The following is a 21,684-nucleotide window of genomic DNA, read 5'->3' as shown; positions in this document are numbered from 1 at the left end:
ATTTATCATGAATAATGATATCTGTGTCTCCTTTCTAAAATTAAGATTGATGCGTACACTTAAAAAATGTTTATGCTTGGGGAACTTTTGGATGGTCGTATAACCTTTGACATTATCTTATATTGCTTATTGTAACATAAACTACTTTGGCCTTCCTAACACTTTACTTCAACCTTTGCAAATATTGCAAAATACAGCTGCCTGTGAAGTTTTTGTTCAAACAAGGTTATCAATAGAAATCAAACAAAATAAAACATGGAAAAGAAAACAAGATGATACCTTTTTTATTGGACATAACCTTAATACATTTCTTGATTAGCTTTCGAAGGTTGCCCTTCGTCAGATCGGAAATAAGCAAATGTGCTAGCTGACAGTGTATATAAGTGAAAACATTCAAGCATTACTATGACAGTCTGACAGGGTGGGAGGATGGGGGTGGGTCGGAGGTATGCATGGGGACATCAAAGCATATCATTGATATTCTAACAGGATGGGTGTGGATAGGTGAGGGGTGGGGTGATCAACAGAGACATACAGCTTTATGGTTTATAATGGGTTAGGAACCCCAGGTCCTTGTTAAGTCCTTTCTGTTGGGTGTTAAAATATTCAATCATTCAATCCTGAAAGGTAACTTTAAAACCATACAAGAACGTAAGACCTTTGAAGTCAGAATGATTGAATATTTTAACACCCAACAGAAAGGACTTAACAAGGATCTGGGGTTCCTAGCCCATTATAAACCATAAAGCTGTATGTCTCTGTTGATCACCCCACCCCTCACCTATCCACACCCATCCTGTTAGAATATCAATGATATGCTTTGATGTCCCCATGCATACCTCCGACCCACCCCCATCCTCCCACCCTGTCAGACTGTCATAGTAATGCTTGAATGTTTTCACATATACACTGTCAGCTAGCACATTTGCTTATTTCCGATCTGACGAAGGGCAACCTTCGAAAGCTAATCAAGAAATGTATTAAGTTATGTCCAATAAAAAAGGTATCATCTTATTTTCTTTTCCATGTTTTATTTTGTTTGATTTCTGTTGATAACCTTAAGAGTGGACTAACACGGCTACCACACTCCTCTACTTGTTCAAACAAGAAAATTCCCAGAAACAATAAAATCTACTTAAGTGTCCTCAAATATGAGGAACCAGAGGAATTGATCATGCAACAGATCCCACCTATAGCACAAATATGAACGTTTTTAAAGACAGAATGGCATGTATCATAACTCAGAACCAATACTGCTCATAAAGCACGTCAAATCTTCATCGGTTCTTCTTTCTTAAACATTACTGAGTTTTGAACAAATTCAATTGCACTTAACTTAAATGGAAGCAACGTTCACAAATTAAGGACTTCTTTTACAAAGCTGTGCTAGCGATTCCTGCTCAGCAAATGACAGGAAGCCCATTCATTTCTTATGGCCTTCCTCTCATTTGCCATGTGGGAATTGCTTGCGCAGCTTTGTAAAAGAACTCCTAAATGTCTTTGTATAATTTGTAAATTGCTTCTTGGGGTAAGTTGTTACAAGCCGATAACCAAAACGAACGATAAAACCTTCCTTCGGTAAATATTGCACGTAAGGCCATTACACAAACCCATGCCCTGTCTACTGCAAATGTTTTATTAAGGAATATACTTAGAAAAAGCTATTTTACATTTTCAAACAAAGCTTAAGACATTTATTTCAAGCTGTGTTTGTATAATTCAGTGATCCTAACTTGTTAGGTTTATTGTACAATGTTTTTGTTTTATTGTCATGTATTTTTCTTTCATATAATTTTATATATATTATTGTGCTATCAACCTAGTAATCTTATGCTAGGTGGAATATCTGTTTCAAATTAAACACCAGAGATATGCTTATAGCTTCAAAGTTGGAAATCTAAACCTGCATTTTTTAACCATACCTCAAGTCTCTCACACACCGTACTAGAATGTCAGTGTGCTTGGCAAAGGTATTATTTGAGCCCAGTGCAGTGTGATAATGTAGTATCAGCCTTTAGATAAATGATTATGGTCTGCGGTGTATGGATTGGGAATTGTATTGGTTTTATAGATTTTATGATAATTCGGATGGACAACCCTTTCAGTTTTCCCAGAGTAGGCATGTCACAAACCTAATTAATTAATAAATGATTCGTTACTTTGTCAGTCAGGCCTAAAAAAAAAGACTAGATGGTTAACCTCTCTTCCTTCCCCATCACTCCAGTGAAAATAAATGTTTCCTTTCTAATCAGCTTAAGTCTCTTGATTCAGGCCTCTTCCCTAGACTCTGGCCATATTATCGTGCTCAAGGGTCTGTTCTCCTGCTGAAAGTTCTCCAATTAAAACTGACAGTCTGTCTTACCAAAAGGTTTCATGATTTCATCACTCTGATTTAAAGAATCTAGTCTTCTTGATTTCCTTTTTCTCTTTAGAGAAACCTTGTTTTGTTTTGAAAAGGCTCCATAGGGTTGATGTCTATATTACAGTATTACCTATCCAAATGAGAGAGCTATTAACTGTAACATCACACAATAACTTAATTTACAAAATGCAGCACTATATGAAAATTTAAATAGAACTCATCCAATTTTGGTCTAAAACTATCATATGAGGAAAGGCTAAATTGGCTAGGGCTCTTCAGCTTGGAGAAAAGATAGCTGAGGGGAAATATGATATAGGTTTATAAAATAATGAGTGGTAGGTGTAAATCACTTGTTTACTCTTTCCAAACATACTAGGACTAGGGGGAACGCAATGAAACTACAAAATAGTAAATTTTAAACGAATCGGAGAAAATCTTTCTTCACTCAACATGTAATTAAACTCTGGAATTCGCTGCCAGAGAATAGTTAGCTTAGCAGGGTTTAAAAATGGTTTGGATGGATGGCTTCCTAAAGGAAAAGTCCATAGTCCATTATTAAAATGGACTCGGGGAAAATCCACTGCTTATTTCTAGGATAAGCAGCATAAAATGTATTGTACTCTTCCGGGATCTTGCCAGGTACTTGTGACCTGGATTGGCTAATGTTGGAAACATGATGCTGGGCTTGATGGACCTTCAGTCTGTCCCAGTATGACAATACTACTTAAGTATATTTTTGTTCATGACCTCAAAGTAAATCATCACCCACCTACTAACTGTATGAAACTCAAGAAAGTGACAACAAAACCATATATCCTTTAGGAGAGATTTTGTATGTGATCTAGACTCAGATATATTCTAAAGGGTGGCTCTATTGTATCACTATACGCTAAATCAGTTTGGTTCAAACATCTCAGAAACCTTGTCAACAATGACATCCAGGTAAATGACAATGTTTGCTTTTATATCGCATCCCTTATTGCTTGACTTGTGTATATGACCTACAAGGGTATTCAATACTTGTATCAATATTCTGCTGTACTGTACATTTCTTTGCTATGTTTCTAGTACTAATGAAACCTGTTTCAGAACATCAGACCTGACTGTGATACTAGAGGCCTACAGTTGCCTACTGATGGCAGATAACCATCTGGCTCATCTTGTCTGCCAGGCAGTCTCTGTCCACACCACTCTGGCTAAATATATAACCCAGCTGTCAGCCATACAAGCTTTTGGGGGGAATTCATCAAGCAGTGTTATGAGAATTTGCACATGCTAAAAGCCCATAGATATAGAATGGGCTTTTAACGTGTGCTAATTCCTTTAACGCATGTTAAGGCCATAATGCTGCTTGATGAATTCCCCCCTTACTGCCTGCAGGAGTTCACACTTTATCCAAGCTAGTTAGGATGCTTTCCTTTCCTCTTCGGTTCATCCCCCCCAGTATCTGGTACCTGACTTCTCACTCAGGCTCCTATGTGTGCTATCAGTCACATACATACTTTCAATCTGTCCAAATTATTTGTATATTATAATTCTCTTCTTTGAGCCGTTTCTGTAATGTAAATAGTCCAAACCTGAACAACGTTTCAGCACACATAATGTTTTTCTATTTCGAAAATGAGCCCCATAGTAACCTATGGAACTTTGTAAGTCTATGTGCTTTAAAAATGAGCCTCAGTGTCTTGCAAGTGTCTTCACACATTTTTCAACATTCTATTGTCTAAAAAAATACATTTCAGAAAGCACTATTTTACTGATCTACACAGCACTTTCTACCTGAAAGAACAATTATAGAAGTATTCAAAAAGTAATTAAGAATAAAACAAAAAGTCTTGTTTGCATAAGTCTTCATAACCTTTGACTTAATACTTGGTTGAAGCCACTATTGCAGCAATACCAGCCATGAGTCTTTTGGGATAAGTGTCTACCAGATTTGCACGGTGGCATGCTGAACATTCCTTGTAGAATAACTCTAGCTCTGTCAGGTTGGCTGGGAATTGTCAGTGGACAGCAGTCCTCCATTTGACTGGATTCAGGTTTGGACTTTCTTCTTGGCGAGTCATTCCATTCTTGCTTTTGCTTTGTGCTTAGGATCGTTGTCATGCTGAAAGGCGAATCTTCTGACCAGACCCAGATAGATGGCAGACTGGAATAGGTTGTTTTCCAAGACCCTGTTATATCTGCATCATTCATCTTTTCCTTGATCTTCACAAGGCCCCTGTCCCTTCGGCTGCAAAGCATCCACTGCCAGACTTGACTGTATAGGGATGGCGATGTGCTGCTATTTGTTTTAAGCACACATAACGCTAAGCATTGAGATCAAAAAGTTCCACTTTGGTCTCATAAGACCAAAACTTCTCCTGCATACATGTTCCCTAAGTGGTTTTCTGAAAATGCTGTACAGGCTATCGTATGGAGTTTCTTCATCAGTAGGTTCCTTCTTGCTAGCCTCCCATATAGACGAAACAGTCACAAAAAGGGTGACAAAAGATAGGACAGCAGATGATGTCCGAACACCTTTATTAAGCATCCAGGACTCAACACGAATCGTGTTTCAGCCTGCGAGGGCCTTCTTCAGGAGTCTATAAACATATATATACAGGGTAAGAATATAAAATTCAAATAAAATAATATTTAAAATGCCCTTTCTTTTGTCACCCTTGTGACTGTTTCGTCTGTGTGCCTACAAGGGGTACTGTTCTTCTGTTTCCCTGCTGCCATAATTGTGAAATAATCGTGAAATTAACAGTCAACACTTTCCCCCGTTTCAGCTAGCTTTAGAGGAGGCTCTGTAATTGTTTTAAAGTAAGCTTTGACTTTGTTCAGAAGAGGCGTAGCCTATTGGTTAGAGCTGTGGGCTTGACATCCAGGGTTGCCTAGTTCAAATCCCACTGCTGCTCCCTCTGATCTTGGGCACAAAAGTGAATCCCCCCAGGGACAGGGAAATCCCTAGTGTACCTGAACGTAACTCGCCTTGAGCTACTACTGAAAAAGGTGTGGGCAAAATCCCCCCAGATAAATAAATATCCTTAATTCACACCTACTGACTTTAGAAGGGCAGCCTTAATGGTGCCAAACTCTTTCCACTTTACAATGATGGACTTAACAGTGCCACATACAGACATTTTCTTTTAGCCTTTCCTCAGTCTCCACCTTTGAATAACTTTATGCCGGAGACCTTTCGGCAGCTGTGTGTCCGGTATGTTTAGATCTTTGCTTCAAATTCATTTCATACAAAAGAAAAGTGGAACTGCTTACCTGTAACTGGGGTTTTTCCATAGACAGCTGTGAAATGCAGCCACACTTCATAATGATGTCACCAACAGAGCGATTGTGCCAGATCGCTTTCACATCTCAGAAAAGTAGTTCCTGGGCTACCTCCAGATCAGTCTATGTTCTAGCTAGCTAATGTCATCATTATTGGAAAATAGAGAAACATTCTTGCTGAAACTGGATCTACAAATGGCACAAGGCACTTCTTTAATCGTTAACGCCTTTGTTTACAAAGGCGCGCTATAGGCAAGTTTTTAATGCATGTTAAACGCTAATGCTCCTACAGGAATGTATTGGCGCGTTAGCGTTTAACGCACCTTAACTTTATAGGTGTGTTAAAAACACTAACACGCCTTAGTAAACATACCCCTAAATCCTCATTATATTCTGCTTCTCTTTTTTTTTTTGAGGGGGAGGGTAAGTGTGGCTGCATTCCCCTGCTGTCTACAGATAACCACTGTTACAGGTAAGCAACTCTGCTTTCTCCGCAGACAAGCAGGGGGATGCGAACACAGAGCTGAGGGTTTGCTCCTTCTGGTCACTTCAGTTGGTGGCTGGAGAATGAGATGGGTGGCAGTAAGCTGTTCCATGGTAAGTGGTCAAAGAGATTGCAAAATAGTGGTAGGGTTCAATTTTTACATTGTGGGTCGGGATCCTGCAGGCATGCCATGCCCAGAGATTGCAAAAGATCTCTATGAACCATCCCACGGAACCAAGGTGTTGACTATGGCCCCAGGTCTGATCTCACTTGATATTGTTCCCTCTGGGTTGCAGCTTACAATAAGAAAAATAAATGCAAGGACTATTATTGTATAATTGTTTTTTTCATACTGTAAAATTCAGATTATGTTGTATAGATCAGTTCAACTTCTAATTTAATGCATTTTGAATTAGGTTTCTTAGCAGAATATCAAAAAGCTGCATGGGTGTGAAGTCATTTGCAAGACATTGTATATATGGCAGTACTTGAAGTGGGTTTAGGAGCAGAATGGAGGACATGAGGGGAACAAGTATACTGGTCTGGCCTAGAAACCAAGTGAGGAAGCCAACTGAGCAGACTCAACGGGCCAACTGGTCTCTATCTGTAATCATGAGAATGGGGGATGATTTGTGTTCTGTGGTCAGCAGGAAAGTGAGCACAGATAACAAAGAAAGGCACGTCTTAAGTTCAAGAACATTCTCAAACATAACCTTAAAATTTGCAAGATAGACTTCGACAACTGGGAACAACATAGCTTTGGACAAGGTCAGATGGAGCAGGCACTGGCCACTTGGCTGTCAAAATCTTGAAAACCAAGCGAACAAGTAAGTATGCAGCAGAAGGAAATGCAGGAGAGAAGAAAGGCCAACTCTGCACCCCAATTTTATCATTCTTGGTCTCATTTGGGAGCCAAAGATTAGTCTTATATTACCTTGAAGGAAACATAAATAAACGTAGTAAAACAAAAAAAAAAAACTGCCATAAATCCATACACCGTTATCATCAGGAGACTCGTGTTACTAGATGAAAAATTAGATTGCCTCTACAAAGGATGCCTGTGTATAGACATCCCCCCCCCCACCCCCTTCTAATGCCAATCACATGGCCTCAGCAGGTACAGTGTTGATGAACATTGTTGTTAAGCCAGCCCAAGTGTGGATCTCAAGAGAATTCCAGCTCCCTGATTACCACTCTGAGCGAGAAGTCCAGGTTCCAGCCACACCATCCAGATACTACCATCTCCCTGACTGGACAACATGGAGCATACATCAAGCAAAGTGTGTCAGAATGACTATCCCTGGGTTCTTAGAACATCTAACGGGAATTACAGAGGACGGTTTTAATATTGTGTAAATAACCACCACAGCATAGGAGGCTGAAATTTTTAAAACAAAATACGTAATCCTGGAAAGTAAAGTTGCCTACCTGTAACAGGTGTTTTTCAAGAACAGTAGGATAACAATTCTTACATATGGGTAATGTCATCATATGGCAATCAAATATGAAGTACTTTTCTTGAAGTGTTTTAAGCGCTCAAACTGGGTATTACTGGGATGTCCCTTGTCATCGTTGGTACTTGAGGCCCCCTGTGTCCTATGTACTAGCATTGGTAGGTGACCCATCTCTTAGGCATACCTGGACCTGCTTTAATCTGCTATACCTCCACAACATCCATCCCAGGTATGAAACTGTTTTCTTTCAGGACAAGTTTGCAATAGTCCACATTTAAGAGAATCTCAAGCTATGGGTTGCTCCCCAACATAAATGGAGAAAGCATAATTTCAACTGGCAAACAACATCCAGCCAATATTCAAACTGAGTTAACTCGCTTGTATGCAGCTAATCGGTCATTTTCAGCAATAGTGGCTTTGAAAATGACTGGTTAGCGCTAAAGTGGAAGCTGGCTACGTCGGGGGCATTCAGGGGTGGAGTCCAGTTAGCTCCCCATATTAAGAGCTAACCGCTCATGTTTAGCTGTCTTATCTTTATGTGCTAACCAATGGCCATTAAGTCTGATTATTAACCGGGCATGCACTAGCCAGCTTTTAATGAAAAGAAAATTCAATGCCGAAGCCCACACAGGACTCGGCACTGAAGTTCTAGTTTTAGCGATGGCGATGGACAAAAATCGTCCGCCGCTGGCTGAATATCGGCCAGCATATATTTTGTTGAGAGAAAACCAATATGTGTGTTCACTATATTTTTGGAAACTAACCCAAAATAAAAACAACTCCATGGAGTTAGTTTCTACCCCTCAAAGGTACCCTGGAAGATTGACTGCACAAGCCTTTTGTGTCGGAATCAGTGACCATACAATAATGGGGTATAAGCGTGTGGACTAAACTCTACTGCAGCTCAGCAGATTTCTTACACTAATCTTAGAAAGGCCACAAATGCTGCCACGACTCCAACATTATCAGTTTTGACATGCCCGAGCCTGTTCTAAATAAAACGCTGAGGTTCTTTTGCAATTCAAGTTGTGCAAGGCTTGTTCACTTCTATGGACATGTGGCCTGGGAAAAAAAAAAAACATAGGAAGAACAATCGACTGCTTAACATGGAAATCCAACATCACTTGGGATAGGAATTTAGAACGTACACAGAACCACGCTGGAATGATGGAATTTAGTAAAAGGTGAATAAGTTGGGAGGGCCTGAAGCGCAATGACTTTGGCTGAAATGACCATCATCAAATATATGAATTTCCAGGCCAGGTGTTTCAGCGATAGACTGAAAAGAGCTTCAATGAATTATGTCAAAACCACACAAGGATCCCATGACGGAGGAAGGTTTGTTGAATTTTACAATAAAGGGTGTGTAGAGATGGCTGTACCTTTTATATGATGGTGATAAATGCTGGCTGCATGGATTTGAACCCCAATGAATTTGTCTGAGGATATTCAAGAAGATTTTGAGTGAGATCAGAGAAAGGATCTAGGTCCTTTCCCTCAAACTAAATGGCAAACGTTCTCCATCTGAAAGCATAGATCTTCAGGCAGAAACCCTTTTAGAAGCCAGAGGCATTGAAGACACTTGTTCAAATAATCCAAGGGACGGATTATTTCCCTCACCAGGCTGTGAGAGCTAGGGATTGGATGCTGGAATTAAGTAATGTTCCCTGTTTATATGCTATGAAAATTGGTTTCTTGGAAGCTAGGAGGATCACAGGTCTTCAGTCCCTTCTAGGTGTTAGTAATGTTGTTTTCAGAATCAGGAATTGGATGATACACATATCCAAGACCCTTTTCCCAAACTAGGGAAAAAAACATCTGTCCTCTGATCCCCTTCCAGAACAGAAGCTGGGAATCTTCCCGCTCAAGAGAGGATGCAAACAGATCTATCGTGGGTATATACCATTTGTGAAATATCTTTGTCTAGGGACCATCTGTAAGGTGACCTGATCTCTGATGGAGCAGTATAGCAAATATGGCTAATAAAAATAAACAATCCCATCCCCGTCGATGTAGACTCCCCCAACCCTTGCTGGAAGAGTTCGTGGTTAGGATAATTTGATGAGGATTTTGGAAGGGGACATTCTCGGCTGCACCCTGGTCCACAAAATCGTCTAGACTTGCCTATCAGGAACGCAAAAAGATCATCATGTACATTCCTTAATCTCCACTATCCTAATTGTAAAGGGCTAAAATATAAATCCACATACGTGACCAGTTTCTCATACATCTGTACGCAGTTATGGAATGCACTACCGAAGGCCATGAAAACAATGCAAGACCCAACCATCTTCCGAAGACTACTGAAAACAGACCTTTTCAAGAAAGCATACCATAAATATCCATCTTTAAAACACTAAATAATAATATTATACACGATCTATACAAAAACGAACTCCTATCACATGACTGATTATCCTCCTTGCTATGAATAATCAAGCAATACCACTTTAAACCTTACACCGAATAAGGTCTCTCTATAGTCAACGACCTAATGTAGGTTACAATCCAATTTATTACTCAAGATCCTTCATGCTATACAATAAGATATTCTTCTTTACCATGTATGTATACACATGGTATATATACACCATGATCTGTTCGATATATGGTATGTACCATGTATGCTACAATGTATGTTTACATCTTAACGCAAGACCAGCTGTAATTCTGTTACCCGGAAATGGCAACCACCATTACGGCAACTGTAAGCCACATTGAGCCTGCAAGTTGGTGGGAAAATGTGGGATACAAATGCTACAAATAAATAAAAATATTCGAATGTAGATTAATGGAAGTCTTACGCTAGTTGTTACTTGGATTCCCCAGGTTTTGGGTAAAGAAGGTTGTCCTGTCCTCTTTTTTTAGATTTTTGAGTGCTGGGTACTTGTTTGCTGTTATATTTGAAATGCTTGGGAGGTGGGAGAGGAAGAGATTTTTCTTCTGATCATATTTCTGTGATCTCATCTGTACCTTGAAAACATAGAATTAGTACATAAGTATTGCCATACTGGTAAAGACCAAAGGTCCATCGAGCCCAGCATCCTGTTTCCAACAGTGGCCAATCCTACTATTTAGCATTTCTATAGCGCTACAAGGCGTATGTGCCCAACACAATCTTTAGTTTGTGGAAACATAGACAGCAAGCAGTGCTATTGCTTGTTGCGGGGACGTCTCATCCAGTCACAAAGGCAATTATAATCACGTGAGTGATAAGCCTGCAGCTGTGACAATTTTGTAATCATAGACAGCCCCCTTCCTCCTAAAGTGCAACAAACTAACACTCAAAAATATATGTTAAATTAGTGCTCTATAAATCATAAATAACTATGTTAAGTCTCTTTTTGTCATTTTTCATATTCCACTTCTATTGCACAATGTCTTAACTGTAACACACTTGCTTAAACTTTTGCCAGTAACAGAAAACAATGAAGCTGCCACAAACTTCACAGTGTCAGGCACAGTTCATGCTATATTGTGCCGTGTAACAAACTGTTGTGGCTTGCTAAATCACTTCTTTCAATAGAGTCTTTCTCTGTGATTCATCCCAGGATAAGCAGCATAAAACGTATTGTATTGTTTTGGGATCTTGCCAGGTACTTGTGACCTGGATTGGCCACTGTTGGAAACAGGACACTGGGCTTGATGGACCTTTGGTCTGTCCCAGTATGGAATACTTATGTGCTTGGGATTCTGAATGGTATCTTGCTGCTCTTTGGGTTTCTACATGGAATGTTGCTACACTTTGAAATTCTGCATGGAATCTTGTTATTCTTTAGAATTCTAGATTCTTGCTGCTCTTTGGGTTTCTACATGGAATGTTGCTACACTTTGAAATTCTGCATGGAATCTTGTTATTCTTTAGAATTCTAGAATCTTCTTACTCTTTGAAGTTCTACATGGAATGTTGCTACACTTTGAAATTCTGCATGGAATCTTGTTATTCTTTAGAATTCTAGAATCTTCTTACTCTTTGAAGTTCTACATGGAATGTTGCTACACTTTGAAATTCTGCATGGAATCTTGTTATTCTTTAGAATTCTAGAATCTTCTTACTCTTTGAAGTTCTACATGAAATGTTCCTACACTTTGAAATTCTGCATGGAATCTTGTTATTCTTTAGAAATCTAGATTCTTGCTACTCTTTGGGTTTCTACATGGAATGTTGCTACACTTTGAAATTCTGCATGGAATCTTGTTATTCTTTAGAATTCTAGAATCTTCTTACTCTTTGAAGTTCTACATGAAATGTTCCTACACTTTGAAATTCTGCATGGAATCTTATTCTTTAGAAATCTAGATTCTTGCTACTCTTTGGGTTTCTACATGGAATGTTGCTACACTTTGAAATTCTGCATGGAATCTTGTTATTCTTTAGAATTCTAGAATCTTGCTACTCCTTGAGGTTCTACATGGAATGTTGCTACGCTTTGAAATTCTGCATGGAATCTTGTTATTCTTTAGAATTCTAGAATCTTGCTACTCTTTGGGTTTCTATATGGAATGTTGCTACACTTTGAAATTCTGCATGGAATCTTGTTATTCTTTAGAATTCTAGATTCTTGCTACTCTTTGGGTTTCTACATGGAATGTTGCTACACTTTGAAATTCTGCATGGAATCTTGTTATTCTTTAGAATTCTAGAATCTTGCTACTCCTTGAGGTTCTACATGGAATGTTGCTACACTTTGAAATTCTGCATGGAATCTTGTTATTCTTTAGAATTCTAGAATCTTGCTACTCCTTGAGGTTCTACATGGAATGTTGCTACGCTTTGAAATTCTGCATGGAATCTTGTTATTCTTTAGAATTCTAGAATCTTGCTACTCTTTGGGTTTCTATATGGAATGTTGCTACACTTTGAAATTCTGCATGGAATCTTGTTATTCTTTAGAATTCTAGATTCTTGCTACTCTTTGGGTTTCTACATGGAATGTTGCTACACTTTGAAATTCTGCATGGAATCTTGTTATTCTTTAGAATTCTAGAATCTTGCTACTCCTTGAGGTTCTACATGGAATGTTGCTACGCTTTGAAATTCTGCATGGAATCTTGTTATTCTTTAGAATTCTAGAATCTTGCTACTCTTTGGGTTTCTACATGGAATGTTGCTACACTTTGAAATTCTGCATGGAATCTTGTTCTTTAGAATTCTAGAATCTTGCTACGCTTTGGGGTTCTGCATAGAATGTTGCTGCTCTTTGGGTTTCTGCCAGGTATTTGTGACCTGAATTGGCCACTGTTGGAAACAGGACACTGGGCTTGACGGACCTTTGGTCTGTCCCAGTATGGCAACACTTATGTACTTTTGCCCAAAGTTAGGCACAAGGGGGGATTTTATATATAGCACCTAAAAAATCCGCAAGGTAAACATTTCCGCCTAGGTGTATTCTATGCTTAGATTTATGTGCGGTATATAGAATACGCTTAGCCGGACCTCACTGTGACTAAAGCTACATGCAGCCATTTACAGTAACAAAAACTTGGCGTAAATCCCTGCGATTAGATTTACGCTCACCGGGTCATATTCTACAACAATGCGCATAAATGTTGGAATGCCCAAGAACCGCCCCATTTCCCTGCCTATAACCACTCCCCTGTTTGCCTGCGCACCTTAAATTTAGGCGCACTGCGTTACAGAATACACTTAGGGATTTGTGCGCGTAAATTCTAAATAATGGCAATTAGTGCTTATTATTGCTTGTTAAGTGCTGTTAACAACACTGATTAGCTTGTTAAGCCAACTAAGTTACGCATGTTGTTACAGAATCCGCCTGGATTTCTGCACGGAAAACTAGTCACGCTATATAGAATCCGGAGGGAAATGTGTAAAGGCCATTCTGAGCAGAGCTCCCATTACAGAATACTAATTTAGCAAGCATCATTTTCGTACTGCGGGCGCCATTTATATCCCTTAACATCTGGCAGATTTAGGAAAGGTCCATACCCAAACTTTTCTACCTGTTCTAAGTCTGTACTTTAATGCCAGATCAGTTTGTAATAACACTATTTTGTTTAGAGGTTTGATAGCTGATTCCCAAGTTGGATTTGCTTTTATTGTTGAAACCTGGTCCCCTGCTCTTGATAGTCCTTTGCTGCTTTGTTCCTCCGATCACAGTAGTTCATAAAGATTTTTGTTCCTTTTAAGATGATAAGTTCTTTGATGCTGCTCTCGTTAATGGCTTGTCAACTCCAGGGAGCTTTCTGTAGCAGGATCAGATGGGATAATTCTACAATACGGCCTCCAGATAATTGGACTATGATTCAAGCCAAATTATATGATTTTATTGCTCAGTGTGCTGTTTTATTTACTCATGTGATTATTCTAGGCAAGTTAAACCTTCATTTAGAAGATCAGTCAGAGTTAATGCTTATGCAATAATGTAAAAACCTACTCATGACACAAGTATTCTATGGATTTGTAGTTTTCTCTTCCAAGTTAATTGATTTCAAATTAATCTCTGGCCCTGTCACTGGTCTAAAGACATTTTCTCCTGGAATTTTTTTTTTTACAACTTTCAGGGATTAATTGTTGATTGCCCAATGAGAGTCACGAGGTAGAGGTAAGACTGATGTAAAAAGATTTTAGAATCAGGTTAGCCCTTCTCTGAACATGACTGAATCTGAACTGGATCCTCTTTTAATTTGACCAATCGGCATCAATCATTTTCAGAAACCCTAGATTCACTTGATCAGTTTGTTCCCCTTGGTACTCAGTCACTGCAGAAACAAAAAAGGTCTTGTCATTGGTTAGAATGCGCTTGGAAGAGAACAGGGGATCCTTGGACTAAGCTTATCTGGAAACAGTACAAATAGAGTCCAAGAAAACATATTTTTCAAGCTTAATAGGCCTAGATAAGCTTGGCCAGAAAATCCTTTTGAGACTGGGGCCTGTTTACTGAGCCGCACTAGAGGCTCGCTAGCGTTTTAGCGTGTGCTAACCACGCCCACATTATTCCTATGGGAAACTTTGTCCCCGTGTCATTCTCTATTCCATAGTTCTTCCTGGGCAGCCAAAAGCCGAGTTCAGGGCCCCTGATGCTGTTTTTCACCCGGTGGCTCCATCTGGCCACAACATATTACTCCATTGCCTCAAGATACTTTTCTTTCAACTGATCGTGGCAAGGTGATTGTAAAATTCCTCCAACCTCCCGGACAGTCAGAATGATCTTTTCTCCTACCCCTCAGACCACACAGCTGGTTTTCAGCCAGAAGAAGAGGTAAAAAGGTATTTCGTTCCATGGAAGGAGCTCGTGAAGGGCAGCCTATCACTGGGCAGAGGGTGGGGGGGGGGGGGGGGTTGAAGTGTTCGGGCCAGGCATGGGAGGGGAGGGACAGAGCAGTGGAGTTATACTAGGGAAGGGGAGGAAACGATGGGGCAGGACTTGGATTATTGGTTGGAGGTTACAACTGGGTGTTGCCTTTTTATCTGTCATTTTTTGAGGGACTATTCCTCTGGTTTATATTAACAACAAACAAACAAAATAACACCCCCCAAAAAAGAGTCTAATTTTTAGACATGCAGCTCCATGTGGGAGAGGATTACACAGTTCATTTACTGCCCCGGTGCAAGGGTACTTACCCATCTCTCCCAGGAATGGCATTCAGTTGTGTCTCAAGACGTTTCTTCACAAGGTGAAGATATAATGGTTATCATCTACATTGACTACTATTTTTAAAAATTAATTATACACATATTCCCCCCCCCCCCCCCCCCCCACAAGTATTCCCTGTTTGTAAACAAAATTCTGTCCTCTCTGGCGCTTATGAATAATTTTTCCAGAACTCTTCCCACCCCACTGTTCCCAAATAATATCCTGGAATCCCCTCAGCCCCAGTGCCCTTCAGTATTTCAGAATTCTACCCACCCAGCACCTCTGCACATTATTTTGAAATCCTCTCCTTCCCACTGCTCCTGAGAATATTCCAGAATCCTTTCCTCCCCGTCACTCTGGGACAATATGTTAGAACCTTCACCTCCCCAGTTCTCCTGGACAATACTTGATAACTTTACCTCCCCCCCCCCCCCCCCCCCCCACTGCTCCTGATACTATGCCAAGACCCTTTTCTCCTTAAATCTATCTCATGCATAATTATTGTTGGGTATCCTGCAAACCCGACTGGCTAGGTGTGTCCCAAGTACTGGGTTGAGAACCCCTGGTATAGGATAATGATAATAATAGTAATACCCTTCCTTCCCCAGCACTCCCAGACTGTTCCAGAAATATCTCAACCCTGCCCTCCTCGATAGCCTTTCAGAACCCTTCCCCAGCACAGCACAATAATCTAAAACCCTCTGCACCCAAAAATTCAAAACGGTAGTCCAGAATTTCCCCCATTCCCACTGAGGTCAGATATTATTTTAGACACCTCTTCTCAGTGCTCCTGGACCCTGTCTCCTCTGGCACTCCTGGACTATTCCAGAATCCTCTTTTCCCTTGCTCTTCCAGTGCAATATTTCAGAACCCTCTGCACTCCAGTCCAGGGCCTTTCCAACTCCAGCACTCCTGGTAAATATTCCAGACCCTGTTTCCGTTTTACCACCTAGCAATCCCAGAACCCTTTTGCAGTACTCCCAGATGCCTAAGGAGAAATTAGATCTCACCTGCTAATTTTCTCTCTTTTAGTCCCTCCAGACCAGTGCAGACATATGGGTATACACAAACCTGCCAGCAGATGGAGACTGAGAGCTACTGACTTTAGTCTTAAGCCAAGTATCCTGTGCAGCCTACATCAGCCAGTATTTCCTTTATAGAGCAGGATGACCAAACCATTTTTCTGAACAAACCTGAAACCCTCTTTCCTAACTAGGGAACAGCACAGCAACAGGCAATGATTTGTAGGTTATTAATTTACAGCTTGCTGTGGACTTCAGAACACTGAGACAAAGATATTCAACTCTACCCTCTGCTCCTGAGCATGACACTGAATCCCTGTGTCAACAACACTTAAACTGAGCAGGTTCTGGAGTGAGTGGTCTAGAGGGGAGAATATTAGCAGATAAAATCTAATTTCTTCTTCCTCAGTGCCCCTCCAGACCAGTCCAGATATGTGGGAAGTACCAACACATTCTTCAAAGGTGGGACATAAGACAAACCAGCGGTTAACATACTCGCCCCAAGCACCACATCTTAATGAGCTTGTGTATCCAACCAATAGCACTTCATGAAGGCCTGCAATGAAGCCCAAATGGCTGTTCTACATTTCAGCCATAGGGGGCAGACTGCCCCCTAGTGGAATGTGCCTTCAACACTGCAGGCATGTCCCATCTTTTAAGAACATACACCAGTGCAATGGCCTCCTTAATCCACCATCATCTATGAAGCCGCTTCTCCATTCCTATGCTTCTCCCCAAACAGCATAAACAAGCGGTCCAACCAAAGAAAGCCTTCTGTCCTCTTGAGATAACCGCTCTCCTCACATCAAACCAATACAACCGCATTGCTTCCTCATCCCTGTTGTCACCCAACACCAGAAATAAGATGCTCTGATTGACGTAGAACTAGGACACCACCTTCGGAAGAATTGAGGGAACGGGGTACTATTTGCTCCTTTAAGATCACTTGGAAAGGTTCTCAGTAAGAGAGAGATGGTAATTCCGAGATCCTCTGAGCCAAACAATTGGCCACTAGAAACACAAAAAGCCAATTCCATTCCCCTGATATCATTTCTCTAATGGCTCTGTGCAAGGGGAAGGCCTTCAAGGACTTCCAAATGCATTCCAACGGGGGATTGCCATTCGATCAACCTCAGCAGGATACTTCTCTGAGATCTTCAGTACTGACATGACCTTAGAATTCAATGCTGACAACTCATCTCTGTGAAAAATTCTCACTGCTGACAAGTCTTCTCCCGAGGGTACCTCTTTCTTCTTCCAGAACCTCTCTCCATGGTCCTCAGGGAGACCTGAGTTTGTCTCCAATGGGTCCACTGCTCCCGCCTCCGCCCCAGACACCTGCCCCGGACCATCCGTGAATAAAAATGTTGATAAAGGTGAGCCGGTTGACGTAGTGTATCTAGATTTTCAAAAAGCTATTGAGAAAGTACCTCATGAAAGACTCTTGAGAAAATTAAGGAGTCAGGGAATAGGAGGCAATGTTCTTCTGTGGATTACTATTGGACAAAGGGAGAGTTAAGTGGCCGTTTTTGTCAGTGGAGAAGGGTGAATAAGTGGAGTGCCGCGGGGATCTGCTCTGGGACCGGTGCTATTTAACATATTTATAAATGATTTGGAAATCAGAATGACGAGCGAGGTGATTAAATTTGCAGATGACACAAAACTATTCAAAGTTGTCAAAACACATGCAGATTGTGAAAAATATTTTGACACCCACCAGACAGGAAACAAAGATCTGGGTTTTCTAGCCCATTATAAACCATAAAATTGTACTGCTTTGTCACCCTCCTATCTCTATGCATATCTCCCTGTCCCTCATCCACCCGATTCTTCCTGTCTCTCACCTATCCACCCCCAGATTGTCACTGAAATGCTTTGATGTTTCACTTATATATACTGTCATCTACCAACATTTGCTTATTTTCGATCTGACGAAGAATGGCAACCATAGACGGTCGGTAGCCCAACTGTTTGGGGAGTCTAAAGGGGGCGGAGCTTACCTCCATACGTTCCGTGGCAGCGACGTCAATGAAGGAAAAGACTACAGGCTCGCCGCCAGCTTCTCCCTTCTCTCTGCACACAGTGTCCCGCTCGCGCGGAAACCGGAAATGCATCACCGCAGAAGGCGGGACACTGTGTGCAGAGAGAAGGGAGAAGCTGGCGACGAGCCTGTAGTCTTTTTCTTCATTGACGTCGCTGCCACGGAAATAAAAGATCAAAATGCGCGGGGCGGGAGGGTGGGCTACATCACAAGTGGAAGTCCACGATTGGGCTGGGGAGGCTTAGCCTCCCCAAGCCTCTTTTACGGGTCGCCTATGAGGGCAACCTTCGAAAGCTAATCAAGAAATGTATTAAGTTATGTCCAATAAAAAAGGTATCATCTTATTTTCTTTTCCACGTTTTATATTATTGATTACCTGAAAAACTGCAGAAAGACCTTAGGAAATTGGAAGACTGGGCATCCAAATGGGAGATGAAATTTAATGTAGACAAATGCAAGGCGATGCACATTGGGAAGAATAATCTGAATCATAGTTATCTGATGATAGGGTTCACTTTAGGAGTCAGAACTCAAGAAAGAGACCTAGGTGTCATTGTAGACAATACGCTGAAATCTTCTGCTCTGTGCAGCAGTGGCCAAAAAAGCAAACAGGATGCTAGGAATTATTAGGAGTGGGATGCAAAATAAGACCAAAAATATTATAATGCCTCTGTATCGCTCCGTGGTGAAATTAGAAAAGGTTCTAAGAAGAGCAACCAAAATGATAGAGGAGATGGAACTGCTCTTATATTAGGAAAAGCTAAAGATGTTAGGGCTCTTCAGCTTTGAAAAGAGGCGGCTGGGGGAGGGGGTATGATTGAGGTCTACAAAATCTTGAATGGTGTAAAGTGGGTGGAGTTGAATCAATTTTTCACTCATTTAAAAAGTACAAAGACCAGGGGACACTCAATGAAACTACATGGACATTCTTTTAAAACAAATACAAGGAAATATTCTTTTCACTCAAAGAAACGTTAAGCTCTGGAACTTGTTGCCAGAGGATGTGGTAACGGTGGTTAGCAAATCTGGGTTTAAAAAAAAAGGTTTGGACAAGTTCCTGGAGGAAAAATCAATAGTCTGCTATTGAGATGGACATGGGGGAAGCCACTGCTTGCCCTGGTACTGGTAGCATGGAATGGTGCTACTAATTAGGGTTCTGCCAGATACTTGTGACCTGGATTGGCCACTGCTGGAAGCAAGACACTGGGCTAGATGGACCATTGGTCTGACCCAGTATGGCTATTCTTCTGTTACGTTCAGGCCCCCCTAACTAGGCCTACCCAACTTGTCTAGACTGCACGTGATGGCACTTCTACCATCTATTGGAGACTGAGAAATACTGGTGTTTGTGTGCTACACAGGATGCTTACAGGCTCGAGCTTGAAGCCAGTGGTTCTGCTGGTAGGAGAGTATATACCCGGGGTTCTGTACTACCTAGAACCCTGTTTTCCCAGTCTATGTTGCAGAAGCCTTTCCTGATCCATACTTCAGAACTACATTCTACAACTGTCTTCCTCAATATTACTGCCCTCTTTTTTTTTTTTCCAGAATATTCTTCTGTACAGTCTGGAATCTTCTTGCCACCCCAACAACTGTAACCTTTATCCTCTCTCAGTTCTTCTGGTTTTATTCTAGAACTCTTTACCTTCTGTGCTCAGTAGCGTTTTCCCAAGAACCTGATCACCCGATAAGAGTCCTCAGCCTTTAAATTATAGAACCCTGTTCTCTGCCACTGCCTGACTTAATCCTAGAACTTCATGTCATAGCTTTTCTGATCAGCTGAGTCTAGTTCAGTGGCTCCCAAACCTGGTCCTGGAAGCACCCCAGCCAGTCACAATGAATATTCATGAGAGAGATTTGCATGCACTGCCTCCACTGCATGCAAATCTCTCTCATGAATATTCATTTGTGGATATCCTGAAAACCTGACTGGCTGGGGTGCCTCCAGGACCAGGTTTGGGAACCACTGTCATGCCTTTCTGGTCACTTACATGTTGTCCTGTTCCCCGCTAGCGGTGTGCTTTGCTTTTGACTGTAGCTGTTCATCACTTGCTTTCTGATCACTTACACATTATCTCTGCTTTTTCTCGGCTCAGGCCCATGCGCTTTCTGGACCACGGGGACTGTGGCGTCTCCAGCACTGCCACTAGCCTGGGGCACCACCGCCTCCTGTTCAGAGTCCAGGTGCAATACATCTGTCTCCTGCTAGGAAAAGAGAAAGCACAAGGAGGAGTTATTTCGGATAGTTGCTTCACCTACAGCAGAGAAGAGCTGCTTGTGGGACAGAACCATAAGCTAAATATTAAAAATCTATGCTGAAGGTATCCAGTGCTCTGAAAAATGACCCCATTATGCCCCACATCCCCTAGAAGCTCCCCCTTAACTTCCTCACGTTCATTTTGCCCTAGAAGCTCCTCCATTGCTATCTCAAGCTCTTTCAGAACCTCCTTCAGCATGCTCTGATATTCATCTTCTCTCAGAAGCGCCTTCATTTTTTCGTGTGCTACTGGGCAAAAACCATTTGTCCTATACTCAATTTAGTGTGCGTATTCCAAATCTGAAGTCAGAATTGTTGTAACATGTCAGGAAATTTTGTTATGCATAAGTTTGCCCAAATGAATTAAGCACTTGGAAAGCATTGAATAATTTTTTACAGAACGAGTTTTACTCCAACAATTACCTGATCTACATCAAAGTTTTTGTAGTAAACAGTATATGAAAATGTAATGGAATAACAAAATGTACTAAGTGCTACCAGGGTCACGCAGCGCTGTACAATTTTAACAAGGAAGGACAGTCCCTGCTCAAAGGAGCTTACAATCTAAAGGACAAGCATGCAGTCAATCAATTGGGGCAGTCTAGGTTTCCTGAATAGAGGCAACTGGTTATGTGCCGAAAGCTACAGTGAAGAGGTGGGCTTTGAGTAAGGATTTGAAGATGGGTAGTGAGGGGGCTTGGCGTATGGGCTCGGGAAGTTTCAAAAAAGTTTAAAAAGCAAGGCCCAGTACTGTTAAAAGTGCTTCAGGCATCTACTTTTGCGTTTGTGACCGGTCATATTTTCCCATTGCAAAAACCAGCAGTAGTCCCCCATCATGTTGGGATTCCAGCGGCCTTGATATCTGTTCTCCATTGTAGAAATGTCTTTATGGAACCTCTCTCCATGTTCGTCACTTACGTGTCCCAAATTGGGTGGGAAAAAGTCAAGATGGGAATGTAATAAAAATGCATTTTCAATGACATTCGGCAGCCAAGTTGTTCATATGCTTTAAGCATGTTGTCTACTAGTTCAGCATAGTTTTCAGCTCGTCTGTTCCCAAGGAAGTTCTGCACTACTAGCACAAATGCATCCCAAGCATTAATATTATAAGTGAATAGGCTTTGCATGTATAACTTAAAATCTAGACGTGTCAGGCAAATTCGGAGTTCATATTTGGAATCGGCGGGTTCAATTTAGTA

The 21,684-nt window shown here is 41.1% G+C and overlaps 1 protein-coding gene across 3 annotated transcripts in view; it reads right to left on the bottom strand.

Annotated features, from left to right (window-relative positions):
• The window catches only part of ACIN1 (apoptotic chromatin condensation inducer 1), a 53,596-nt gene that overhangs the window by 16,471 nt on the left and 15,441 nt on the right, over positions 1 to 21,684 (bottom strand). For 2 of the 3 annotated variants that reach the window (XM_030187750.1, XM_030187751.1), the window contains exon 7: positions 20,297 to 20,433. In XM_030187750.1, coding sequence (XP_030043610.1) covers positions 20,297 to 20,433 — 137 coding nt within the window. The remainder of the gene's footprint in view (positions 1 to 20,296; positions 20,434 to 21,684) is intronic. The other variant, XM_030187752.1, reaches the window with a different exon arrangement.

The sequence above is a fragment of the Microcaecilia unicolor genome, chromosome 14 (genome assembly GCF_901765095.1).
Source record: "Microcaecilia unicolor chromosome 14, aMicUni1.1, whole genome shotgun sequence".
NCBI classification, from domain to species: Eukaryota; Metazoa; Chordata; class Amphibia; order Gymnophiona; family Siphonopidae; genus Microcaecilia; species Microcaecilia unicolor.
The sequence above is the reverse complement of the archived record's forward strand: the minus strand, read 5'-3'. Positions and strand labels throughout refer to the sequence as shown.